The sequence below is a fragment of the Lepidochelys kempii genome, chromosome 3 (genome assembly GCF_965140285.1).
Source record: "Lepidochelys kempii isolate rLepKem1 chromosome 3, rLepKem1.hap1, whole genome shotgun sequence".
NCBI classification, from domain to species: Eukaryota; Metazoa; Chordata; order Testudines; family Cheloniidae; genus Lepidochelys; species Lepidochelys kempii.
This window is the reverse complement of record NC_136382.1, coordinates 14,960,732-14,985,731: the sequence shown is the minus strand read 5'-3', so window position 1 is coordinate 14,985,731 and position 25,000 is coordinate 14,960,732. Positions and strand designations below refer to the sequence as shown.

The 25,000-nt window shown below is 43.1% G+C and overlaps 1 protein-coding gene across 1 annotated transcript in view; it reads right to left on the bottom strand.

Moving 5' to 3' along the window:
* The window catches only part of CDC5L (cell division cycle 5 like), a 49,291-nt gene that overhangs the window by 5,362 nt on the left and 18,929 nt on the right, over positions 1–25,000 (bottom strand). The window contains exons 13-15 of the mRNA XM_073335763.2: positions 24,601–24,846; positions 19,823–20,020; positions 1,013–1,225 (exon numbers count right to left, since the gene is read on the bottom strand). Coding sequence (XP_073191864.1) covers positions 1,013–1,225; positions 19,823–20,020; positions 24,601–24,846 — 657 coding nt within the window. The remainder of the gene's footprint in view (positions 1–1,012; positions 1,226–19,822; positions 20,021–24,600; positions 24,847–25,000) is intronic.

Sequence of the window (25,000 nt, the reverse complement as noted above, 5' to 3'; positions counted from 1 at the left end):
TTGACCAGCTCAGATCCTATATGAAGCCCATATCTTCTTATCCCTATTTCCCATTTTTCCAGTTATATGCATAAGAAATCAGATATTAATTTGAAAACAATGCATTAGATACACTATCAATTTAAGTCATTCAATAGTTTAGTTTTTGAAACAGACCAGTGATGCTGGATGTCAACATTGAAAAAAATCCCAAAACAGAGTTATCATACATTAATTTGCCTCTGTAAATGAGTATCTACATTCCAGATAGCTACATGACCTTGGTGCTTTTAAATGACACACAAATGTGAAGGTCAAGTGTCTTCAACCTCTTATAAAAATATCCTCTCTTTTCAAACTGCTAAAGTTATGCTGCTTGTAGTAAGCATGCCTTTTCATGTGAAAACAACCTTATCCAAACTGGACCTTTTTCCTTGTGTAGAAATAGGTGAGGAAAGCAGGAACCTAATTTCCTAGGATGTTATACTACTATACAGTAATATGCTCATCCTGATATGGTTCCTCTACCACTTTTTCTTATTTAAACATGACCATAGCCTTATTACTCTTTGTTAAGACTAACATATAAAGAGATAACAGGCCTATCTACAGCTGGTGTAAATGGTCATAGATCCCATTGACTTCAGCAATGGATCTCAATATATTAGAAGAGTCAACTAAAAATAACTAGGTAACATAACTTCTGCTAAATCAAACAGTTTGTGTTGTATGAGATTAAAAAACCAAAACACAATAAAATAAACAAGGGTAGGAAGAAGCAACAATAAAAAGATCAGCCTCAGCTTTAACATGGCTCAGGATCTCAGATACTACAGTGATGGGAAACAGTGTAAGAACCTGGATAGTTACACAGAAGAAAAGAACTTGACATTAATTTAAAAAAATGCATTATTAAAAAATTAATGTAGCCAACAAGCAGCAACAGCCCATGCAAATTTAACACTGTTAAACAAACACTTCTCTGTTTCTGTGCTCCTAGACGATTCACTGAAGTGGTGTTTAGGAATCCTACCTCCAGTCTCCTGGGAATAGCAGCGTCTTCATGTTTCTTTAACTCCTCAAAAGTACGTAACTCCAGGTAAGCCTGTTCAATCTGGTCCCACAAATCATTTAACTGTTTCATGAGTCCCATTGCCCGAGACTGGTAACCACCAAGCAAAATCTTCATCTTCTTTTCCATCTTGGCAGCCCTCTTAGCTTCTGTTGTCATGTGACCTCTGTTTATCTGTAGAGAAGAAACCAATATGTGTATTATTCATGCAGAACAATGCTAAATCTTTTTATTTCTGAAGTGCACTGTAGGATAAGTACCTTCTATAGTGCAACAACCCAAGACAGACGAGACATTATTGTACTAAAACCTCAAAGCAAGGAGCAGATTTTCCTACTGTAACAACCCCTCGAAAACGGAAGCATCATTACAGTCTATCAGAGTACAGCTTTAGACAAAGATTATTAAAAGCATTGTGCTGAGTGGGCAGCAAGACCACTATACAATGCATATCATGGCTACATACCAATTCCCAAGGGAATAGATGGGAGAGAAATCCCTACCCCTGCTATAGAAAATAAAATAAAGGAGATTAATATTTTCCTCTTTTAAAATATTACATACTTTACCTGCAAAGGCAGTCAAAACCTTCAATCTGACTCCCCTTACCTCCCTACCCCCACTATGCCCATTTAACTTGCTCTTCTGCATTAAAAAAACTGAATGAAGAGCCTTAGAGCAACTCCCAGTTCATATTTCTGTAATAAAAGCACAGTTAAAAAACCACAGTTGCCCCTGCAAGACCACCACCACCCTGCTGTGGTGCTTTTCATCTGTGGATCTCAAAGCAGTGTAGAAAAGTGGGAAAGTAACATTCTCCCCTATTTACAGAAAGAAAAGAGAGAGAAAATGATTTGTCCAAGATCACCCAGCAGGTCAGTGGCAGAGCAGGAATAGAACTCAAATCTCCTAATTCACAATCCAGGGCCACATGCAGCTAATAGGGCGGGGGAATAGTAAAAGGGAGGTACCAACACACGGGGCGACTGGTACATCAGAAAGAAGTGGTGATCTCTCTTTGAAGCATCATTTTGGTGAGTGCCAACAGCGGGGCTCTGGGTCATGAGAAGTGTAAATGGGGAGAAAGAGTTAAAAATATTGTAACCCCCCTAAATATATGAAAGCAGAAGAGAAGAGACTGTTTATACCCATTTTCCCTACGCTTTCATTTCCTCTTTGTTTAGTGGAAAGATATCCTGCCTAATCCCCTGCCCAAACTGGACTTTAAAGCTATTCTAATGAAATTTTATATTCTAACAGCATGCTCCAGTTGTGGCTCAATGATGCACTAAAACGAGAAACAAATCTGCACCATGGTAGAGGCCTGCTAGTTACCAGAATTGGATTCTTATTCCTGGGGTCTTGCAGTGAGCACTTTACATTGCTCCATGGTAACGCCTTGCCCCAAGAGAGTCCTGCCCAGGCCTCTAAGCTATTCGGATGGTAGCCACAGTTCAGAATTAGGGTTTTCAAATGACAAATGCTAATGAAAAAGATGAAATCCAAACACCTGCCACCTAGGACATTATATATGCAGAGGAGCAAGCACAGTAATGACAACTTTTACCATTGGAAATGAAAGGGATCATAACCTGTCACGTATTGTGAGATATATGTCTGCCAGCCACAGATAGTGCTGAGAGAGAGAGAGGCACCTTGCTTATCTGGGCAATATTAATCGGACTGTCAAAGTTGTGAAGGTTTGTTAATGCTTACACTCCTAGCCCAGCTCCAACTGATAGTATCAAAGAAATGCTCTGTGTTGAATCAGCAATCTATTAGCACTATGAAATATCACTGAACAGAGTCTGGGAGAGGTGTAGCATTTCACATCTCAATTTATGGACATATGGATTTACTTATTTTAGGCTATTTTCATGGAATACGTCTTTTTGCAGAAAGCGTTGTGCAAACAATTCTAAATTTAATAACGGGTAAAAGTCCATCTTCTCAAAATTTGGCTTCCCAGTACTAACGGTGCATCAAACAGTGCAGGAGATGGGAATAAATGATTCTTTTAAGCTGGCAACACGATCTGTAAATGCTAAATTACAAGTTCCCAACTCAAGCAGCAGTAGTTAGTGTGGTCTATTTTCTTTTAGAAATCAAGTGCTGTATTGGTAAATATCACAAAGTCACGATTAACCCTGATTAACAAAAATGCAGAACACTGCATTGCTTTGCGCTAAGTCTACCCTCTGTTCTCCCAGTGCATGATGCAGTTTATTGTGTATGGAGACTGTAAGCACACTGGGCAAGGACCATTTTTCTAAGAGTTCCGTAGTGTGTCAAATATACTCAAATAGACACCTACATCCACACCAATCAATCACAACCATTATAGTCACATGATCCATGTTAGGACAAAGCAGATATTAATGTCAACTCCTGTAGAACTCAACTTATTAACGAGTTTTACCCTAGAACTAAACGTGCGAATTAGAGCCTTTAACATACCAGTATTTTAATAGGCAAAATACAGAAAAACAAGGGGATTGTAAGGGTGGGAAACTGTTAATGGGACAAGGGAGAGAGATTTACACTTCTGAGCTGCCTGGCTTGCTGGTAGGGGTTAGACTGAATTGGACTGTGGCTCTTTCCCATGTATGTTCAGGGTATCAAGAGCAGCAGTTTTCAAACTTTTTCAGCTGAGCCCCCACTTTGAGTTACAATTTTTAGTTGCACTCTCCTCCCCCAATCCAGACAAAAATAGACACAATACCTGCCCCTCCTCACGTACCATGGTCTCTGGGGGTGGAGCCTGCGCTGGGCATGGAGGCTGCTGGGAGCAGAAATCAGCACAGCCACTGCAGATGCTGACACTGACCCACAGGCTGGGAGACCCACTGAGGTGAGTCAGGGGGTAGCGGGAGCTCCCTCCCCAAGCTGCCTGGCATCAACACTTGCCCACCCACCCCAGGGGGTACACCCCCCGGTTTGAAAACCTCTGATCAAGAGTATATGAAGAGGTGCTCCTTTCTCAACATTTGTAAAGATCTAAAGGAAAAAAAAAATCACATAAATAAAAGAAATGAGTCCCTAATCTTCCTGAGGTTACTTTATGACTAAAAAACTATGTAAACTTTAAATGTGCAGATGGTTAAATATATTATTACTTCATCAACAAATACAGCGACATAATAAATGGATCCTTTTTCTGATTACTACTACTGAAAAACAAGTCTGGAATAATTTATGCTTGGATGCCACAGCATGGATAGATGCATATGTAGGCAGAGAACTCTGATATAATGAAACTCTACTTTTGGCAAAGGAGAAGAGAGTACCACATTGTTTCATTGTATTGCAGTGCACAAAAGCCAACCTCCATTTACTATGAAGTTGCTCACAGGAAGAGGCTGGAAAGGACTTCACTATAAGAGAGGAGGATTGTATAGCAGGACCAAGTGTATAATCTGTGCTTTCTATAACTTCCCACTAAAATGCTGAAGACCACAGTCCCAGCAATAACAGCCATAGCTGGCCCCACACAAACAAATCCTCCTAATTCTAACACTTGATAAAGGCTGAAGTTGACAAAGGGCCCAGGGTACAAAGTAAAAAAGGGATTCAAGTGAGATTCTTACTGAAAATACAAGTTAGATCTCAGTCACCCATAATCTAATACTTTGAGATCTTCTGAAGGTCAGAATTGAACTCATATTCTCCACTTCCTTCTGAATACAGATTCTCATTCTCACCTACATATAGATTCTCAAGCTGCCATTTATCGCATGCTTTCTGCACTGCTTCCTGCTTATCTAGGTAATCATAGACACTCCTCCCCTCCCCCCCCCCACTGTAATATCTGGTGCCTCCTAAATATTTAAAAACAGAAACAATATATATTCCTTCCTTCCTAGCCTGTAACCAAGAAACTGGAGCATTCCTCACCTTTCCCTCTTCCACCCAAACTAGAAGACTTAAGGTCCTTGTGGATGGGTCAGGGACGAGGGGGTGTGTGTGCGTCTCAACATTTTGTAACAAATTCTATGTATCAAAAATTGCTGACTGCTGCATTAATGCCAAGAACTCCATATAATTTTAGTTCAAGCTTCATAAAATGTGTTAAGGCTCAGATACCTGGCTCAAATTCAAAGCTGTTAAAGAGGTGTGTTTAAATGCATTTTTTCATTAAAACTGATAAATGGATTTCAGTAAAGTCTGACAACTGTTTTCCTCGTGAAAATAACAGGAAAATTAAAAACACTTGAAGGATTTCTCTGTTTAGTTACTTATTTCCTACTGCTTCTGGGCCAATTTTGGTCATGCTGCCTGATGCACCCACTATCCTGGAACAGAACAATGTGCACAGACATGGGCAAAGTGATGCAATATCATTGGATCAGGGCAAAACCTCTGTATATCTTAAAAAGACACAGGAACCTTCCCTTTCCAGCCCCTGTGTACTATATTTCTCTCTACAGATGTGCAGTGGATCCTTTGATAGCAAACCTGGAGCCACCTACAAAAGCAGTTATCAGGGAGGCTTCAGCTGCGATCACTAAATATCAATATTCAACCTTTCCCTCTACCCCAAACTCCTGGCGCATGGTTCAGGGAAGGAGAGACCAGGAGTCAGTTCTGTGTGACAAAGGTAGGGAATGGGAGGGTATCTAGAATTAGTATGTGTTAGGGAAATGGAGATTTCATGTAAAAGTAGGAGGAGGGAAAATTGCTATGTGCTCCAGACAGGGCTGCAATCATATATTCCTAGATTAATAGATTCCAAGGCCAGAAGGGACCATTGTGATCATCTAGTCTAACCTCCTGTATATCACAAGCCATAGAACTTCCCCAAAATAACTCCTAGAGCGTATCTTTTAGAAAAACATTCCATCTTGATTTAAAAATGGTCAGTGACGGACACAACTTGCTTGATAACTCTGGAGAATCAGGGTGTCACCACAAAGCTCTACCAGTATGAAGCACTTATAATCCTGTACCACATGACACTGGAACATGAGTTAAATTACACCGATATTTCAAATGGACCCACATGGACCAAGACCTCCAGCATCTCAGGGTCCTCTGCTGCTGGGAGCTCTTTCCATGCCAGTGTCAGCAGTCAGTTGTTTCGGCTGTAGACCAAACAAAAGGTCACAAGAATTTATTTTTTTAAAATAAAGTGTTTTTTCTTCCACACTCCTCGTATTCACAAATGACTGTGCCATTTTTTTCTGCAATAAATCAGTTTTGAGCAAAGGCCAAGTATGGAAAGTTTCAGTCCAATATATGAAAACTTCATGAAGTGATTGGGAAAGAGGGGGGGTTATGCAACCTTAGGTTTCTGTGCCAATTCCCACTTTAACAAAACAAAGCAGAGTCCAGGGATTTCTTGACTGGACGTACGCTGCGCAAGGATGAGGGGGAAGGATAGCCTTGTGGTTGAGGTACAGGACTGGGACTGAGGAGTTCTGGATTCATTTCTCACCTCCTCCATACACTCCGTGTGTGACCTTAGGCAACTTGCCAATAGCTCCAGGCCTCAGTTCCTCATCATCTTTCCTTCAAGCATCTTTTTGTCTGTTTTGCCTATTCAGATTGCAAGCTCTTGGGGTAGGGCCCATCTCTCACTACCTTGCTAGCAGAATGGGGCCCTAATCTCAACTGAAGACTCTAGGGCAGTGGTGGGCAACCTGCGGCCCGCCAGGGTAATCCGCTGGTGGGCTGTGAGACAATTTGATTACATTGACCGTCTGCAGGCACTGCCACCCGCAGCTCCCAGTAGCCACAGTTCACCATTCACTGGATGGGAACAGCGAACCGCGGCCACTAGGAGCTGCGGGCAGCCGTGCCTGTAGACAGTCAATGTAAACAAACAGTCTCGCCAGCAGATTCCCTGACAGGCTGCGTGCGGGCCACGTGCTGCAGGTTGCCCACCACTGCTCTAAGCTCTACTGTAATAAAACAATAATGGTTTTAAATAATCAATTAAATTGATTTTCTTTAATTGTTCGGGGTAGGCTTTTGCTGCCTCTTCATTGGTGGGTGCAGCTTCACCAGTAGTCTGCACATTTTTGAGGTTGAAGCGGTTCCTAAAACTGTTAAGCCAACCTTGGCTGGCTTTGAATTCCTTCTCATCAGAAGGCTGTCCCTCTTCGGCGAGAGGCTTGAACAGCGCATAGAGGCTAAGAGCCTTGTCTCGCAACGTGTTGCCATCGATAGGCACACGTTTACAGTTCATGTCTTCCAGCCATAAGTTTAATGCCTTTTCAGTCTTCACTAAAGTCTTATCACACATCTGGCTCGTCACCTTAGCAATTATTGGAGCACTTGATGCCACGGCTTGACGAATTTCTCTCTCTCAAATCTTGATGGCACGGATGCTAGATTCGTTGCAGCCATATTTACGCACCACGTTGGAGACCGACATACCGTCTCTCAATAAGTCCAACACAGCCAGTTTTTCCTCCAGCATTGGAACAGATCACTGCTTCTTCGGTTGAGCACCAGATGAAGTAGTTAGCTTGGTTTAGGGGCCATGTTTTATGAAAAATACGTACAGTATCTTTAAACACTAGAATCACACTCAGCGCGGTGAGATGCTCACTATGAGAGGCACATAGGAACTGAGACCAACTGACGGAACAGCAGATTCACATCTCCCATCTCATGCTCACTCCGGGGCATATGCTCATTGAGTGGAACGGTGGGCGGAATCACCTGCACTATTTACAGGTATCTTGTTATTTTTCTTTTTTTTTGCCAAGCGCATATAGTTGAATTTGTGTAAGTTAAATGCGCGTATCATGCGACTCACCTGTACTGTATTCAGTAAAGGCATTGAGTTTGACATCTCTCAAAAATTATGTAAAGTGAGATTTAAACCTGATTTACTCAGGCATCTTGATTTTTCATAGAAAAATTACTCAATAAAAATCCAATCAAGTGAGGTATTACTGTATATAATTATATCCCAGAACTGAAAACAGACCAGATGTGCATAACTCAAATGAGAAAAGGCCAGCTAACATTTTATGTTCCTATTTAATCCAACAATCAGGAGGCTTAAGGGTGAACCACTATTTTTCACTTTATTATATAGATTACATGCCACTACTGTTTATTAACACTTGTATCAGTCTGTCTCCTGAACAGTTTGGCCAAGATCACAACTAATAACTCAACAGCAGTCTATGAGTGAAATATGTTGCTGGAGGTGGGGATTCTTATGAGCCTCCTTCAAGTTTCATAATACATTTTGATAGGATTTTTTTTAAAATAAAGCCAATACAAGATTTATATAATGTTACACCCTTAACAATACGGTCCCCTGGCTGTTACCAACACACAAGCTCATAACTTTCTCTGAAAATGGTGACCCAATTGGCTAAATACTGGATTTATTTTATAAACAGAAAAAATCTGTAGGAGCCAGATCTAAGTTAATTAGCAATCTTTATAAACACTAGATTCATTTAGCTCACATCTCCTTTTAACATCCCTATTTGGAAATTACCTGCTATAATTGCAGTACACTAAATAACCCGACCCATCATAATGGTTGATCCCAATAAAGATAAACCTAGAGAAGTGTGATTTTAATAAAGAGGTGTTGCCTTGGATTCTCTCTCTCTTTTTTAAACTTTTTTGAAATCTTTCCCCTCTTTAGTATTTAAATTCTCTCATTCTCCCCACAGCTCAATACCATACTGTAGGCCAGCAGTTCTCAATCAGGGGTCTGTGGCCTCCTGGAGGTCTGCAAGCCCTTCCAGGGGGTCCATGGAGCCCCACCACTGAAACCTGGCTCCCCAAGCCCCGGCGCCCCCTCACTGGGCTGAAGCTGGGAGTGGAACAGGGCTGAGGCCCTGAGCTCTCCCCCTGCCCCTCCCTGACTGCAGCCAGGAGCAGAATGGGGCTGCAAGTCTGAGCTCCCCACTTCCCCGCTGCTGCCGGGAATGGTGTGGGGCTGAAACCCCAAGCTCCCCTCCTCCCCCTGTTGAAACCAGGAGCAGTGCAGGGCTGAAACCCTGAGATCCCCACCCCATCTGCTGCTGGTGCCCGGGGCTGTGGCTGCTCCTCAGCTCCCAGCCCCCTTTGACTGCTCACGCAGTCGGTCAGAGCTGTCGAGGTGGCTCCAGGCCCAGGAGAGCCCTCAGGGAGTAACCACCAGCACACAGCCCCAGACAGGTGGGTGGCCTGCTGAGGGGAGTCGGCAGTGGAGATGGCGCTCCCTGCCTGGACCCTGCTGTGCAGAGCTGGCCATAGCCCCGCTGGCCCTGGTCCCCGCCCCCCAAAATAGAAGTCAAACTACGCCAATGCCCAAGGGTTCCCACCGCTGGTCCAGAGCCCCGAGTTCGCTGCCCACTGGCTGGACCCTGGAGTTTTTCCTATCACATTGAGGGAGGGCCTCAGAAAAAAAGGGTTGAGAACCCCTGCTGTAGGCAACGTTGGTTTATGAGCCTTTTACGACAAACAAAAGGTGTCTGGGGACTCCATGCTTTGGCATTCACCTTCACAGTCAACGCTTTTCTAGAGAACCGCACTACTCTGACCGGAAAGAGAAATCTCACCACTCTGCCAGAGCACAGTACACATGCTACAGCATGCTGGTCTGCCAAACGAACAGGAATCAAACCATTCTTCCTGAACATGAAAACAACAAGGAGTCCGGTGGCACCTTAAAGACTAACAGATTTATTTGGGCATAAACTTTCGTGGGTAAAAAACCACTTCTTGCATCTGAAGGATTGAGGCAAATAGGTGGCCTCAAACCATTGATCATTCTGATTCTTGACAGACCAGAAAATAAGCTAATGTTTAATGGATAGTGTTTGTGAAATCCTTTGATGATCTATGTCAGTGCTAAGAAGGGTTATCTGAATTCCTAATCACAGATTTCTACTACAAATCACCTTTTCAAATGTGTAAGTTCTGTTTACCTAAACCATACCAGCTGCAATGGTTTGAGCAAAGAGTCCCCACCTCACTAATAGCAGCTGATTAAGCAACCTGTAACTGCTGGCCATTTTACCTCACATTTTATATATTTTTTTGACTGCCAACTTCCAGTGCTGTTTGGATTCTTGGCATATCATAAAGGATTCATGAGCAATGCCCCTGCTGAGCACTGACACAAATGAGTCCACCAACTGGGTAAAAGTCTGGTGCAATATAGAGCAATTCTCAAACCATTCACACATGATAGCCTCTCAAAATATTAATCTTTAAATGCATGAAAGGCAGCATGGCTATGGTTTAATGGACTAATTAGGAGATGGAAATACAGGACATCTACATTCCTTGCTCTGCCAGTGATCACTGTGTGATCCCTGCAAGACCACCTCTCTGTGAACTCATTTGCCCCTTCATAATATATAAGGTAGCATCTTCCTCACAAAGGTGCTGAGGATTAATTAAAGTTCATGTAGTGCATGGAATGTGTAAAAGCACTTTGCAGGTGCTATTGTAAGTCTTTCTCCCTCAAGGGGCAATATTCTTAGCTAGTTTCCAACAAACTCATTTGTCTAGCACCAGTGTCCCAAAGGTTAAAGTCCTAGAGAACTGCTCACTTCCGAATAAAACCAAATTTCTCCCTCATAGGCAGACTCCATGGTCCAGTGTTGATCAGTTCTTTAACAGACATCCTAACCCAGAACATGCTTGTGGAGTGGGGACCTTGTGATTGCAAGGCAGAAACTACAGGGAATGGCAAAAACAAAACCAAGTCTCAAATCTGTGACTTCATCTGAACGTGGAGGGCAACTGATTTTATTCTAGACCCTGGGAAAGCTCAGATAGATTCTAAGGCCAGAAGGGACCACTGTGATCATCTATCTGACCTCCTGCATAACACAGACCATAGAACTTCCCTGAAATAATTCCGGTGTGAACTACAACAGATCTTTTAGAAAAACATCCAATCTTGATTTTAAAATTGCTAATGATGAACAATCCACCACAACCCTTGGAACATTGTTCCAATGGTTAGTTATCCTCTCTGTTAAAATATACACCTTATTTCCAGTCTGAATTTGTTTAGCTTCAACGTCGAGCCATCGGCTCATGTTATATCTTTGTCTGCTAGATTAAAGGGCCCATGAAAGAGTTTCCCATGTAGGTACTTACAGACCGATCAAGTCACTCCTTAACCCTCTCTCTGCTAAGCTAACTAGTTTGTGCTCCTTGAGAAGGCACATTTCCAATCCTTTAATCATTCCTGTGGTTCTTCTCTCAACCCTCTCCAATTTTTCCAATGTCCTTGCTTGTAGCATAAAAGGAAGAAGAGTTCCATAACTACTCAGTGCTCCGGGTTTCACACGTTCACATTCTGAATGGAAAGGATGTTACACTGAATATATTATAAACAGGAGTAATAAAACTTGGCCTTTCTGTAGCAACTTCCAGCCAGAGCTCTGCGAATACTTTGCAAACATGGAGTTACACAATACTGCTGCAAGGTAGGTGTTATGCCCATTTTAAAGACTGAAAAACTGAGGCATGGAGAAGTTAAGTGACTTGCTCAAAGCCATGCAGTGAATTTTTGGCAGCACTGGGCCCAAAACTCAGGACTCCTGCCTCTAACCACAAGAGTCTCCTCCCTCCCAAGAGAAAGTATCTTCTTATTGTGGGTGTGTCTGTTGCTAAGGAACATTATCACTACTTCTGACCCCTTTATTGCCTCCCCTCCACCTATGTTGCTGGTGGTTGCTTTGTTCCGTTCCTAGAAGGGCAAGAGAAAGAGGAACCAGGCTCCTATCCAGCCTATATGGCAAACATTTCAGATTTATTAGTACAAGATGTTTGCCCATTCAGCTATGGTTCCTTTTTCCTGAAAATGTGTTTATATTACTGGGAGACATGGTATCTCTGGGATTAGTCTAACCATTTGGGATGCCCATGATTGGCATATGCCTTCAGCAGCTATCATGTTAAACATTATTGTCAATGTATAACCATCATCAGATAACATGGAAAATGTGCCAGTTCTTCCTTAGTTTGCCTGATACGTAGCTAGGTGTGTAGACAAGATATCTGGAGGCTCAGGCCTTTAATGAACCTGTGGCCTGAAGAGAGGTGTGATTTTCTTCCCCCCAACTATATCTCAGTAGATTTTATTCTCTACAGGTATGCAGACACTCTGCACACCTAGGCAACTCTATACCTGTTGCAGTGATACCTAAGGTAGAAATTTGAGTACAAGCTTTTATGGCTGTTACCACACTATCAGCTATTTCTCAGCCTTTCCCTCCTTGGGTATCACCATATTTTAGCCACCTGATAAACCAGATGAGACTGAAAGATCGTGTACTTTTTCCCTATCTGTACTTGGACAATGAAAGGTCATTCCTATTTAAAAAGTGTCCTTTTCCCCTTTCTACCCTAACCAACATAATAATACCAGATCTGAAAACCCACTTGAAGTTTTAAGCTTTAGGGAAGACAAACCAGAGACAGTATTTTGTGTATGTCCAATAAAAGAAGAGTAATTGAAGCATCCACTAGCACAGAGCATAGCACGTAACCCATAAAGTGAAACTAGGGTTTTCCAGTGAAACTGAATTCAGTCAAACTTGGCTGTGTAGAGGAGCAAAAATGGCCGCCTGGTCTGGGAAGTTACCATCTTTCTCATTCCTACCAAGTTCAAAGTAGCAACCAACAAAGAGAACTAGCTAATGTAGCCTCAGGGCATTGTGCTTACTCAGCAAAAGATACATTTGCAAATCTGACTGTGTGGAAAGTATAACTTACTGTACTTTGTGGATACAATGTAACAAGAGTTTCCTCCCCTACAGACTTTGAATAACATTTATAATTTAGCAATTAACCGAAATGACGACATAACTACCACAATGGAAATAAAATATTTATGTGCTGCAAGCCAACATTATGAACTCTCTTTCTTCCAAGACAAAGTAATGCTGGCGGAAAGAGTAACTTAGTTCTGAACTAAGAAGGAAAGAAGCTAACTTGTTAAAAAGATGCTCCTGCCATCTCTCATTGCACCTTAAGTGGTATACTTTTCACCAGAAAGTTACAATCGATGCATTAAGTCTAAAAATATTCTGCTTGAAAAAGGAGGGGGACAAGGTGTGGTATTATTTTGTCTGTACCGCTTGCCGAATACCAGTGTCACATACCTGTCACATCAGAAAATTCCAGTTCCTGGTGCCACTAGCCAATATACCAATATTCTAGAAAGAAGGGAGGGAGGGTGGGTAACCTTATAGTGAAAAAGAGCAGGACTGTGGATCAGGAGTCTCAAGTGCTGCTGCTGACTTCAAGTGACACCTTGGTCTATTAATGGCTGCGTGCCTCAGTTTCCCCATTTATAACATGATAATAGTACTTATTTACCTCAAAGGGATGTTGAGAGGCTTTATTCATTAATGCTTGTCAATTGCTCTAAAATCCCCAGACTGAAGTTTCACACCACTGAAGTGAAAAGTATTATTGAACCAAACATTCCAGCATTCAAACTATCATCATCATCAGGCAGTTTTTCTTATTTCTCATTATTGCTGAACAGCAAGATATCGTATCCAGGCATAAGCAAAAGGCTTTCCATAATTAACCTGCTCCTCCTGCAGAGTTCAATCACTAATGGCACAATCTGCTGTTGGTAATTGCGCAATCACGTTCACAGAGGTGAATGTCACCTCAAAATACACTTGACTATTGTCACTCAATCAGGCAGGCAGTGGAACCAGGCGGATTATAAGAAGAGGACTATTTATCCACACCATAAATCTAACTGGTAATTTCTGTGCAGTGAAGACAGAGCTAGGAATAGCTGGACTTTGTTATATTAGAACTGTGGTGTATTAACAGGCCCAGACGGAAATGTTACACAATCACCACCTAACCTACAGCTGCCTCTAGCCAGTACTGCTACGCCTACATTTTCTCTGCATGAGATTTTAGTTCAGTCCTAGGGTTTAAAGGCAGCCCCAAAAGCTGACCATCGACAGATTTTGCTGCTGGCAAACTCAAACATCATACAACGTTTACTCATCTCTCAAGGAAGAGAAAAGTATGAGCAAATATTTTGCTGTATTAAAAGCGAGGCTGGTAACTCCACCTATACAGGTTTCCTGACATGTCCCATTATAAGACTCTGTGTTCAGATGATTATATCTTTTGCAAAATGTAAACTGCTCGGTCTGATATTGTCCATGGTGGGTCTCTGCCTCAGGCTGAATTTTTGTTGTAAAATTTCTGCCATTTCAGAAAATGGGGCAAGGGAAAAATACGTTGTTTTGCCCAAATTCTGGCAAGGTTTTCTTCACAAAAGCTCTAGCATCTCCATGCTTTGGAGCTGGGACTTGAGATTTGGCAGGGAATTGGCCTTTGTGTCAGGGATGTGCCTTTTGCCATACCTGTGAAAATCCATCCAAATTTGGCCAAGTTATAAACCTTTGAAAAAACCCACAGTTCCCACATTCTCTGTTGAGACTTCCATCTGCATGGAACATGCTCCAGTCTGGGGCTGAGCAAGACTCTCTCTGCAATTGCCGATCTGTGTTGCAGGCCATGGTGGATCTGCATCTGGGTTTGGAACCTGAACTAAGAGCAGGGAAACTGTCTCTCCTGTGCTGTCAACGCTCCCCACCTCTGGACTCAGGCAGACTAGAGGAAGCTGCCTAATATGAATACCGAGGGGACAAGAACCAGACCTGTATGGGGATGGGGAAGAATAGATTGGGGCAAGAAGCTGGGGGGTTGAAGACTGGGACTGACTGGGCAGGGATAATGGGAGCCAGGGAGGAAAACAGGTGGAGAGGGCGAAGGTAGGAGCCAATAAGTTTCAGTGAAGTGGCAGGATGGGGGTAGAGGTCTGAGATTGGACCAGGTGGGAGAAGATTGGCCCTAGTTAGACAAAGACTTGCAAGGGAGGGGAAAGGAGTGTCACTCAGATTGGACAAGGAGCTCAGGGAGTGACTTTGTGACTGGGAGCCAGCGGGGTCAGGAAACAAGCTGGACGGTAGCAATGGAAGAGACACAGATCCAGATGAAGAACCAGAAGGGGGGAAATGGGACTGGGACTGACTTGGTAAGAAGACTGAAGACAACGAAGTGGTTGGGGGCGGGTGGCAATAGGGAACGACTGGGCACAGAGTGGGACTGGGGAAAGACAAGGACTTGCTGGGTAAGGAGCCTGGGATGAGAAGCCTGAGGAGTGAAGACAGTCTGGTAAGGAGAATGGGACTCAGAAAAGGAGTTATGGGTGAGAAAAAGACAGGACTGAGACCTGGATGGGTTGGAGATGATGGGGCGGAAGAGTGAGTGCCCACTAGAGTACACTCCCCTCCAGAACCTGGAATGGAACCCAAGTTTCCTGAGTCTCACCAATAATCTGTGAAACTCACTGGCAAAGTGTCCCATCCCCCTCTAAAGCTGGTTCACATAAAGGATAACCATCTATTGTTATGAGTTACTAGGAACAAGTGATGGAGATCAGTGAGTTGGATTTAAAGGTTCCAACCCTGGGACGACACATCAAGAGGTCAATATAATGCCACATAATGGAATTTGAGGGTTTGGGATTTTTTTTATTTGTTTTTTGAAAGACTAGGAAATTACACACACAAAAAGATGTTAAAAGGTTGCAAAGTCAAGACTCAAAAATTAGGAAATGCCGGAACTAAGGTTTCCTGTGCCTTAATTCAACTCCTTGTATGTATGCATTATAATACAGTTCTTAATTATATAATCACATATTATTTTTTTTCCACAGGACCCTGCCTCATTCTGTGCACAGGATGGACCTGCTCTGGGGATGAATCAGGGTTGCATAGTGAAGGAGGCTGTTGTCGGTAGGGCCCCTGCCTCATCTGTTGTTGCAAAATTTAGAAGGAACATCGGGAATGAGACAGAATTGCAGGAATCGATAGGATGGTCTTATGGTTAAGGTAGCTGAATGCTGCCCTGAAGAACTGGATTTTATCCCTGCCTCTGCCACAGGGAGAGTCCTGTCACTTAAATCATACTTTTCACAAGTGGTCACTAGTTGTGTGTTGCTCATTTTCCGGGTGCAAGACTTGAGATCCTGAGGTCTGATTTGCAAAGTGCTGAACACTCACAGCGCAACTGAAGCAATGAGAGCTGTACTTTGAACATGTGAAGTGCTATATAATGCTAAGTACTCAAAAATAAAAATCAGGTCCTAGTCATTTCAAACTGGGCCCCAAAATTAGCTGAGACTTTTGCCCTTAATCTCTAGACTTCAGTCCCCCATTTGTAAAATGGGGATAATAATAGCCGCTCATCTCATATTAATTTATGTTCACATCTCATATGTGAACATAAATTAATAAATATTTGTTTTGCACTCAGATACTACAGCACCTCAGAAAAGCCCATGATGAAAACAGTAAGTCTGTCTTCAGAGCAGGGTTTGAATAGCGTGTAGTAAATAAAGCATGGGGCCACACATTGACCAACAAGGAGAAAAAATATTGAATGGCTGTTCATTAAGTGAACACCATCTATCGTGTGCACTGATGAGCATGCAGAAAAATAAATAAGTAATCATGTAATTAAAGACTGTATAGTAATGCATGCATAGGCACTGGGGGCCGAACTAAGTTAGAAGAGGCATCCTTAATTCTAGCACTTCCTAACTTTTCAGTGCTTGACTTTACCTTAAAGTTGTAGTTTTGTGTGTGTAATACTTAATTTTAATTCCAAAGATTATGTGTATTTATACATAAATTAGACATAGTCCTCAGGTTCCAGGCAAGATGCCAACATGCCCTTGTCGCCACAAAGGCTGGGTGCTCCTGAACGAAGATATACCTTTTAGGAAAAAAAAATTCTTTACTGGGATTGCATCACAGCATAAAGCATTATGCAGAGCAATAGTGCACTCTGCTGGAAGACACTGAACATAACCAACATTCATGTATTAATGGCACATGAAGGGAATTAAGGGATTGTCCACACTTGAAATACTCCTGCAGCACAACTCAGCTGCACTGCTGTAGCGCTTCAGCGTGGACACTACCTACGCCAATGGAAGGGATTCTCCCATCCGGCATAGGTAATCCACCTCCCTGAGAGGCGGTAGCTAGGTTGAAATAAGAATTCTTCAGTTGACCTAGTGCTGTCTAAACTGGGGGTTAGGTTGGCTTAACTACATTGCTCAGAAGCATGGATTTTTCACACCCCTGAGCGATGTAGCAGGGTCGACCTAATGTTTTAGTGGAGACCAGGCCTAAATAATTATAGAGTTACCTGGAGCTGAACAATCTGCGGCCTAAACATCTACCTCTTCCTGAAGCAGAACTGTCCTTGGGATTAGCTTCTTGGTTTGCACACTACACACAGACGCAAGACACACTTACTTAAATTCACTGAGTCAACCTTGCAAAGTTCAAATCCAGCCTTCTGACCTACCTTGCATGCTGCTTTCTTGGTACCAGTGGTTTGAGGGCATTCACTACCAGCAACAATAGATGTGCTGATGAAGAATTTACATAAAAAAGAAATCTTCCTTTTATCATGGGAAAATAGGGTGCCTGCATTATTTAAAGGGACACCGTTAGGCTTAAAATTGTAATTGTAATAAATCACGTTTCCTTGAGTGTTACTGATACTACACAGTCTTTCAAAAGAAATAATTTTAAGCAAATCTTATTTTACACTATCAATGCTGTGTACTTTCTGCACTTATTATTTGTATGCATCAGTTTGTACAGCAACAGAGAGGAAGAAACAGTCATTGTCTAACGGCTCTAAATAGAAAAAAGCAATTAAGAGGGATAGAATGAAAGGAAGGTTATAGCCTTCCATATCAGGGGAAGGAACCTGCAAGAGAACAAAGTAGCAGGAGAGAGAGCATGAAGGCAAAAGAAGAAAAAAAATCAACGGGCTAAGGAGACAGATATAGGAATAGTTGAGAAGACATGTAGGTGAGAGAGGGAGAGGAGTTATGCACAGCCTTGAAGCAGAGGACAAGAAGCTTTCATTTGATGCTGAATGTAAGAGTAAGCCAGTGGAGGGATTCAAGGAGGGGAGTAATCTAATCTAACAGGAGGGCAATGAAGAAGATTTTGGCCCTATGTGATCACCGTTAAGTCTGTGCTTACATGTTTTGCTGGATTGGGGCCTGTGATTACAGCATTTTGTATGTACCTGAAGTGAGTGAGATGACAACAGACAAAGCTACTTTGTATAACTCTGACAACTGCAGAAAGAGTAGTTTCACTTTCTGCTTCCCAGGCCCTAGCGCAGAGGTGGCAAACTACGGCCCGCGGGACCTTCCTGCCCGGCCCCTGAGCCCTTGCCCCGGGAGGCTAGCCCCCCCACCCCTCTGTTCCTCCTCCCCTGCAGCCTCAGCTCACTGTGCCGGCATAATGCTCTGGGCTGCAAGCTCCTGAAGCAGTGCAGCTGCAGAGCCTGGTCTAACCCAGTGCTCTGTGCTATGCGGTGGCGCAGCCGGCTCCAGCCTGGCGGCGCGGCCGGCTCCAGCCTGGCGGCGCGGCCGGCTCCAGCCTGGCGGCGCGGCCGGCTCCAGCCTGGCGGCGCGGCCGGCTCCAGCCTGGCGGCGCGGCCGGCTCCAGCCTGGCGGCGCGGCCGGCTCCAGCCTGGCGGCGCGGCCGGCTCTAGCCTGGCGGCGCGGCCGTAGCACTGCCAGCCACTGGTGCTCCAGGCAGCGTGATAAGGGGGCAGGGAGCAGGGGGGATTGGATAGAGGGCAGGGGAGTTTGAGGCTGGTGGTCAGGGGGTAGGGGTCCGGGGGGGTTAAATGGGGGCAGGAGTCCCGGGGGGGCAGTCAGGAAGGATAGGGGATTGGATGGGGCAGCGGGGGGCAGTCAGGGGACAGGGAGAAGGGCTGGTTGGATGGGGCAGGGGTCCGGGGGGGGCAGTCAGGAATGAGAGGAGGGGTTGGATGGGGAGCCGGGGGGGCACTCAGGGGTTCAGATTCCAGGGGCGGTCAGGGGACAGGTGTCACGGGGGGGCCCGTCAGGGAACGGGGGGGTTGGATGGGACAGGGGTCCCAGGGGAGGGGGAGGCAACAGGGGACGAGAAGCGGGGGGGGGGGGAGGAGGGTAGCGGGGACGAGAAATGGGGTGAGGGGGGGTGTAGCGGGCCATGCCTGGCTGTTTGGGGAGGCACAGCCTCCCTTAACTAGCCCTCCATACAATTTCCGAAACCTGATGTGGCCCTCAGGCCAAAAAGTTTGCCCACCCCTGCCCTAGCACAATGCTGCAATATTCAGGCTGCAGACATCTCAGTGAAATATTGAAATCCAATCAAATTATTTTCAATGAACTGTTTTTTTCTCTCTCTCCTTTCTTTTATGCTGAACTTGCTGAAGAGGTGTTTCATTTTTATTTTACACTTGCACATAAAACCTAACGTACATACCAGGTCCAGAGGACCCAACATGCATAAAAAAGTCTGACGTTTCCTGTTTAAATGGACTGGAGTCATTGGGATCCACACTCTTCCCTCCTTTTCTGGGTCACAGGCACTCATTGACCCAGGCTGTCACTGAATCTTGTGAAGCTCTTGGCCTTAAAGAGCGACTGGATGTTAATAGGGATAACAAGAGAATAACCAGGCTTATAATAGTTAATGCTAAAAAAACTTGTGGAAGTGAACCTGAAGCAGGAGGTTTTATAAATCCATCCCCTACTATTAGGGGAGAAAAGAGGACAGCAGAGCATCTTTTGATGCTCTAGGAGAGCTCCTTGATGCTCTTTTCCCTGCAATCCCATCTGTGATAGCTGAATCAATGATCTAGTCATCTGTAAATCAGTCAAAACAATGAAAGCTGGCATTAAAAAAAAATCAAGTGAAAAAGCAGAAAAATGATACTCACCTCAAGCCTTTTTTCAAGTGATTCTATTCTGTCTTTTTTGCTGGCCAAGTTAGCTCGTGTGTAGCGGTTCTGTCCTGGTAGGTATAACACCTGGCTATAACATTCTTCCCACACCTGGTTATAAGCCTCACTTGAGAGCTCTCCATGCCCCATTCCTTGCTTTACCACTTCCATCTCTTGTGCCAGTAGATCCTGGGCCTGTTGAAAATTATGAGAAATTACAATCACAAAGTACAGACGACGAGAAAACTCCTCTTGTTGTTTTCAATCCTTTAGAGTGCAATTTTCAGGGGTAATTTCTCTCTCCATACAAAAAGGCCACTTTAGGTTAAGCTAAATTTGAAATTCAACACAAATGCGTTAAATTATAAATGAAACCTAGGCAATGGGGCTACTTATGCTGCAGCTATTCCTCATTTCACATAATTTGACCAAACCCAACAATCTGAGGTACCTAATAAAGCAGAGACAGGTTGAGGTGTCTAGCATTGATGCAACGGGGTGGAGGGGGGGGGGAGTTAAAAGTAAATATCTTAAGAGAGGGAGAAAGAACAGCTGCTTCAGCACATGCCTAAGGAATGTAAAATACCATCACTTTCTGGTTTCTTTTACTTGCTCTCCTTAGCACAGCTTAGAAAATCTATTCCAGCAGGAACGGATGATCTGTGCTCCATACAATATGGGCTACAATGCAAGAAAGACTACTTTGATTTCAGCTGAAGAAGATACAGCTCGACCTTGTTGAAGGATCTGAATGTTCTACCATTTCCAATCCAGTTTATGAAGCATCTTAACAATGAGGAAGGAATGAGAAGAGGAAAGGACTCACGCTGCTCCCCCACAATCAAAAACATGAGAAAATCCATCTGGAGCGCGTATGCCTCCAAAAGAGATCTATGGCACAAGTCCCAGTCTGTTGAAATGACACCAACAAGAGTCATTTAGACATTAAGATCAAACTGACAAGTAGATTTCAAGAGCTCCTCTCACACCCACAGAGTGGTGCGACTGTTCTTGTGACAACATGAAGTTTGAGAAATAAAGATTACTGCCAAGGTTTTCAAGAGTGACTAGTAAACTGGGATACTTTAATTCTGTGGTGTGCACCTTGACACATCTTACAAGGGCCTGATTTTCAGAAAGTGCCAAGTACCTGTCTTCTGACAATTAGACCCCTTTAAGGCATATCAAGTTGGACATGACAAAATGAGGCACTAAACTCACTAGTCATTTTTGAAAATCTTGGCCTATTTCAAAGTAAATATTAGAACATTACGAAAAAAGTAAGAAATCCAGAGCTCCAGCACTCCAGCTTCAGGAAAAGCTCTCAACACGTAACTCAACATAATCTGATGGCATTTACTGTGGGACAGGAACCCCCTGCATAAAAGACAGAACTCTAAGACTCCAAAGATCAAAGATCTGGAGCTCAATTCGTTGATCTGTTATACCAGTGTAACTCCTTCAACTTCAAATGTATTTACACTGACAGAAAGCTGGTGTAACGGTGTGGTGAAACCAACTGCTGGCATTAGCATCAGGTCTGGTATACATAACAAACACATAAGGGAAACAAAAACTGCCATGTGACACATACTATTGACAGAGTCATAACTACACCTTTTTTCTTACAATATTACACACAAATGTAAAAGGCAAACTCTGAGTTTTCAAATGTAGTGATTCACTAGATAAATCACTGAACTTCAACTATACTTTATAGCAACACACTATCAAGAATGCTACTTGGGTACTCTGAAATCATCTTATCTGGTGAATCTAACGAATAGCTAATTAACCACACAAGGCTGTAGCTCAGAAAGAAAGAAAAGGAGTAGCCCTAGTGTTATTAATATAGCTAAATCCCACAAAGGGTAATGTTTTTGCTAGTATCAATTTTCACCCTTTGAAGAATTAGCCTATGTGGCTGTGAAAGCTACTTGGCTTTCACAGCTTTATTAGCTCAGGTATCACGGTGAGTATCATTAGTAGCCCTTTCCACGGAAGGGCAATCACTGAAGAAATGCGGTACCTTCTGGAGGAGGAAGTGAAAAAAAAAAAAATCAGAAAAGCTATCACCACCTCACAAGGGACCATTCTTACTGTCCACCATACCTCCATGTGAAAGTGCAATTTGGATGTACCGAGGATACTACTCACACGTGCAGAGAGATTAAGCCAGACAGAATGGGAAACAAATTCTGTCTAAAGTTAAGAAAATGTCTAGTGAATATATGGAAAATTTCCAGACCAGGAGCTCTATTAAATTGTGGAATATTCTCTAAGGGAAGTGATAGCAGCCCCAACTCTTGTTACACTTAAAAAAATTCTGGACAAAGCACTAAGATAATGTAGCCTAGGAAACAAACTGATATTGGCAGAGTGGCAAAGTATGTGATCTAACTATATTTTGCATCTACTTAATTTCTACTAAGAAGAAATCTTCAAGTGTAATTTTTAATTTAATAACAAATTGGAAGTACATTCTGTTCAGCATTGTTGGAGTTTGACAAAGTATAGCTCTTGAATGATGGGTCAGATATGGGCAGGGAAAGATATTTCACATTTATACATCTTTAAAGATGTTTCCAAGTAACCAGGGATCTAGGTGCTAAAATACCACAGTGATGGCACAGTCTAAGAATCTAGACAGATTTTGTACAGAATCTACCAATGAACAAGGCTTATACACAGTAGTACAGCGGTTGTCCTTTTCATCCATTTTGATTGCCATAAACTTTTGGGCTGTAAGGTCTCCTGTGTAGCTGCTCTATACTGATGGGAGAAAGCAGCATAATTAAACTACCCCCAACAAGTGGCAGTAGTTATGTCTCTGGGAGAGTGTCTCCCACCAACATAGTGCTGGCCACACCATTGCTCCTGTCGGTGTAACTTATGTCGGTCAGGGGTGTGTTTTTTCCACAGCCCTGAGTGACATAAGTTTTACTGACAGAAGTGCTAATGTAAATATAACCTTAGTTAAAAGTTACTGACACATTCACAGTGGAGACCCCCTCAAGGAGCTAACTCCACTGCTTTACTTCTAACCTGTCAGTCAGTCACTTGGCTGTGAAGTGAAACATCTGTAGGTACTTAATAAATGAACTCCCAGAACCAGAGATCTTGATATATCACTTTGGGCATACAATGCAAGTGAGAATGGAGCTCTGAGGCCTGCTGCTTTGTTCCATTTGTAGCCAATTCTGCCTTCATAGCCACGTCCAGCCAGCTATGGTTTAAGTTCAGTTGCTATAACTGAGGATCATATTGATGTAGAGCAGCAGACTTGGCAATGGATAAATCAAATGCTGTAGGCCTATAGCTGGCTACAGCTAGAGTCTATTTAGAAGCTGAATGACTAGATGGGAAAGGGGATCAAAAATGCTTTATTATTATTTTCCACATGATAGTTCACCCTTCTATAGCATCTTTCACATGAGGATCTCTAAGCACTTTCCAAATGTTACAAAACAAACTAAACACCCTGTGACATAGGCAATGGATACTGGAAGACGGTGAGGTCTGCATGAGTCAGAAGGCTCCAAATTCTAATCCTGGCTCTGCCACTGACTCACTGCACGGCTTGAGAAATTCACTTCATCTTTCAGTCTCAGGTCTTCCCGTGTGCAAAATGGGTAATACTCTCAGGAATTCTGTGAGCTTTAATTCATGCCTGTACAGTGCTTTGAATATGTAAAGTGTCATATAGAGAGTTACGTATTATTATTATTTTTATAATACATAGATTTGCTTCTACCTCAGCAGTGACAAAAAGAAACAGTTATCTGACAGCGCACAGGAACACTACACAGCCAGTAGCAGATGGGAAGTGAATAATAACAGATCCAATTCAAACTTTGGCGTCATTTAATTTCATGGAATGGACTGTTATCAAGATGTAATTTGGCAACAGGAGTGGCTATAGAGCTCCTACTCTTACTAACAGACAGGTGATGAGGACCACAGTTCTACGTTTCATCCCAAGGTCAGCACCATCAACCGCACACTGCCTCCCAACACCATGCTGGAGCACTGGCTCAGTTATAACCCCCAGGGGAGAGTGCCACGCGCTGCATCATCAGTAACATCTCCTGCAGCACCTACATGCTGCTTGGAGGTCTCCCACTAAATTTAATCCAGGCTTGAGCTTGTTTTCCTTGCAAGATGACAAGGATCATAGTACCTGAAGCACATATGTCAATAATCCTGTGACACACACTTTCAATGGAAAAGGAGTACTTGTGGCACCTTAGAAACTAACCAATTTATTTGAGCATGAGCTTTCGTGAGCTACAGCTCACTTCATCGGATGCATACCGTGGAAACTGCAGCAGACTTTATATACACACAGAGAATATGAAAAAATACCTCCTCCCACCCCACTGTCCTGCTGGTAATAGCTTATCTAAAGTGATCATCAGGTTGGGCCATTTCCAGCACAAATCCAGGTTTTCTCACCCTCCACCCCCCCACACAAATTCACTCTCCTGCTGGTGATAGCCCATCCAAAGTGACAACTCTCTTCACAATGTGCATGATAATCAAGTTGGGCCATTTCCTGCACAAATCCAGGTTCTCTCACCCCCCTCCCAAAAACCACACACACAGACTCACTGCAGTTTCCACGGCATGCATCCGATGAAGTGAGCTGTAGCTCACGAAAGCTCATGCTCAAATAAATTGGTTAGTCTCTAAGGTGCCATAAGTACTCCTTTTCTTTTTGCGAATACAGACTAACACGGCTGTTACTCTGAAACTTTCAATGGAAAGACTCTTACCTTCTTGAGTTCCTCTTTGGAGTGCTTCTCATAAGAATTTTGTTCGAGGTACGTAATATGCTCCGCACTGTTCGTTCCAAATCCTGGGCCTTTCCCCTTTTTACCCCCAGGCTGCTCTCCATATGGGTGATGCAGAAGATCAAAATGAAGCATGGTGATCATCTCTTTCTTTATTAGCTCTTCACTTTTCTGCAAGTCTGTTAGAGGAGGCTCTACATTCAAAGGTCTCAGAATCGTTTCATTTACCTAGCCAGAAATAAAATATGTTCAGAAACATTATGCATTATTGTCATGTTAGCCAAAATATATTTGTATAATGCACACACTATAATATTGGTATTTAAAACTGAGCTGTATGTAACAGATGATTAAAGAACTTTGTACCAGCACAATAATCTAA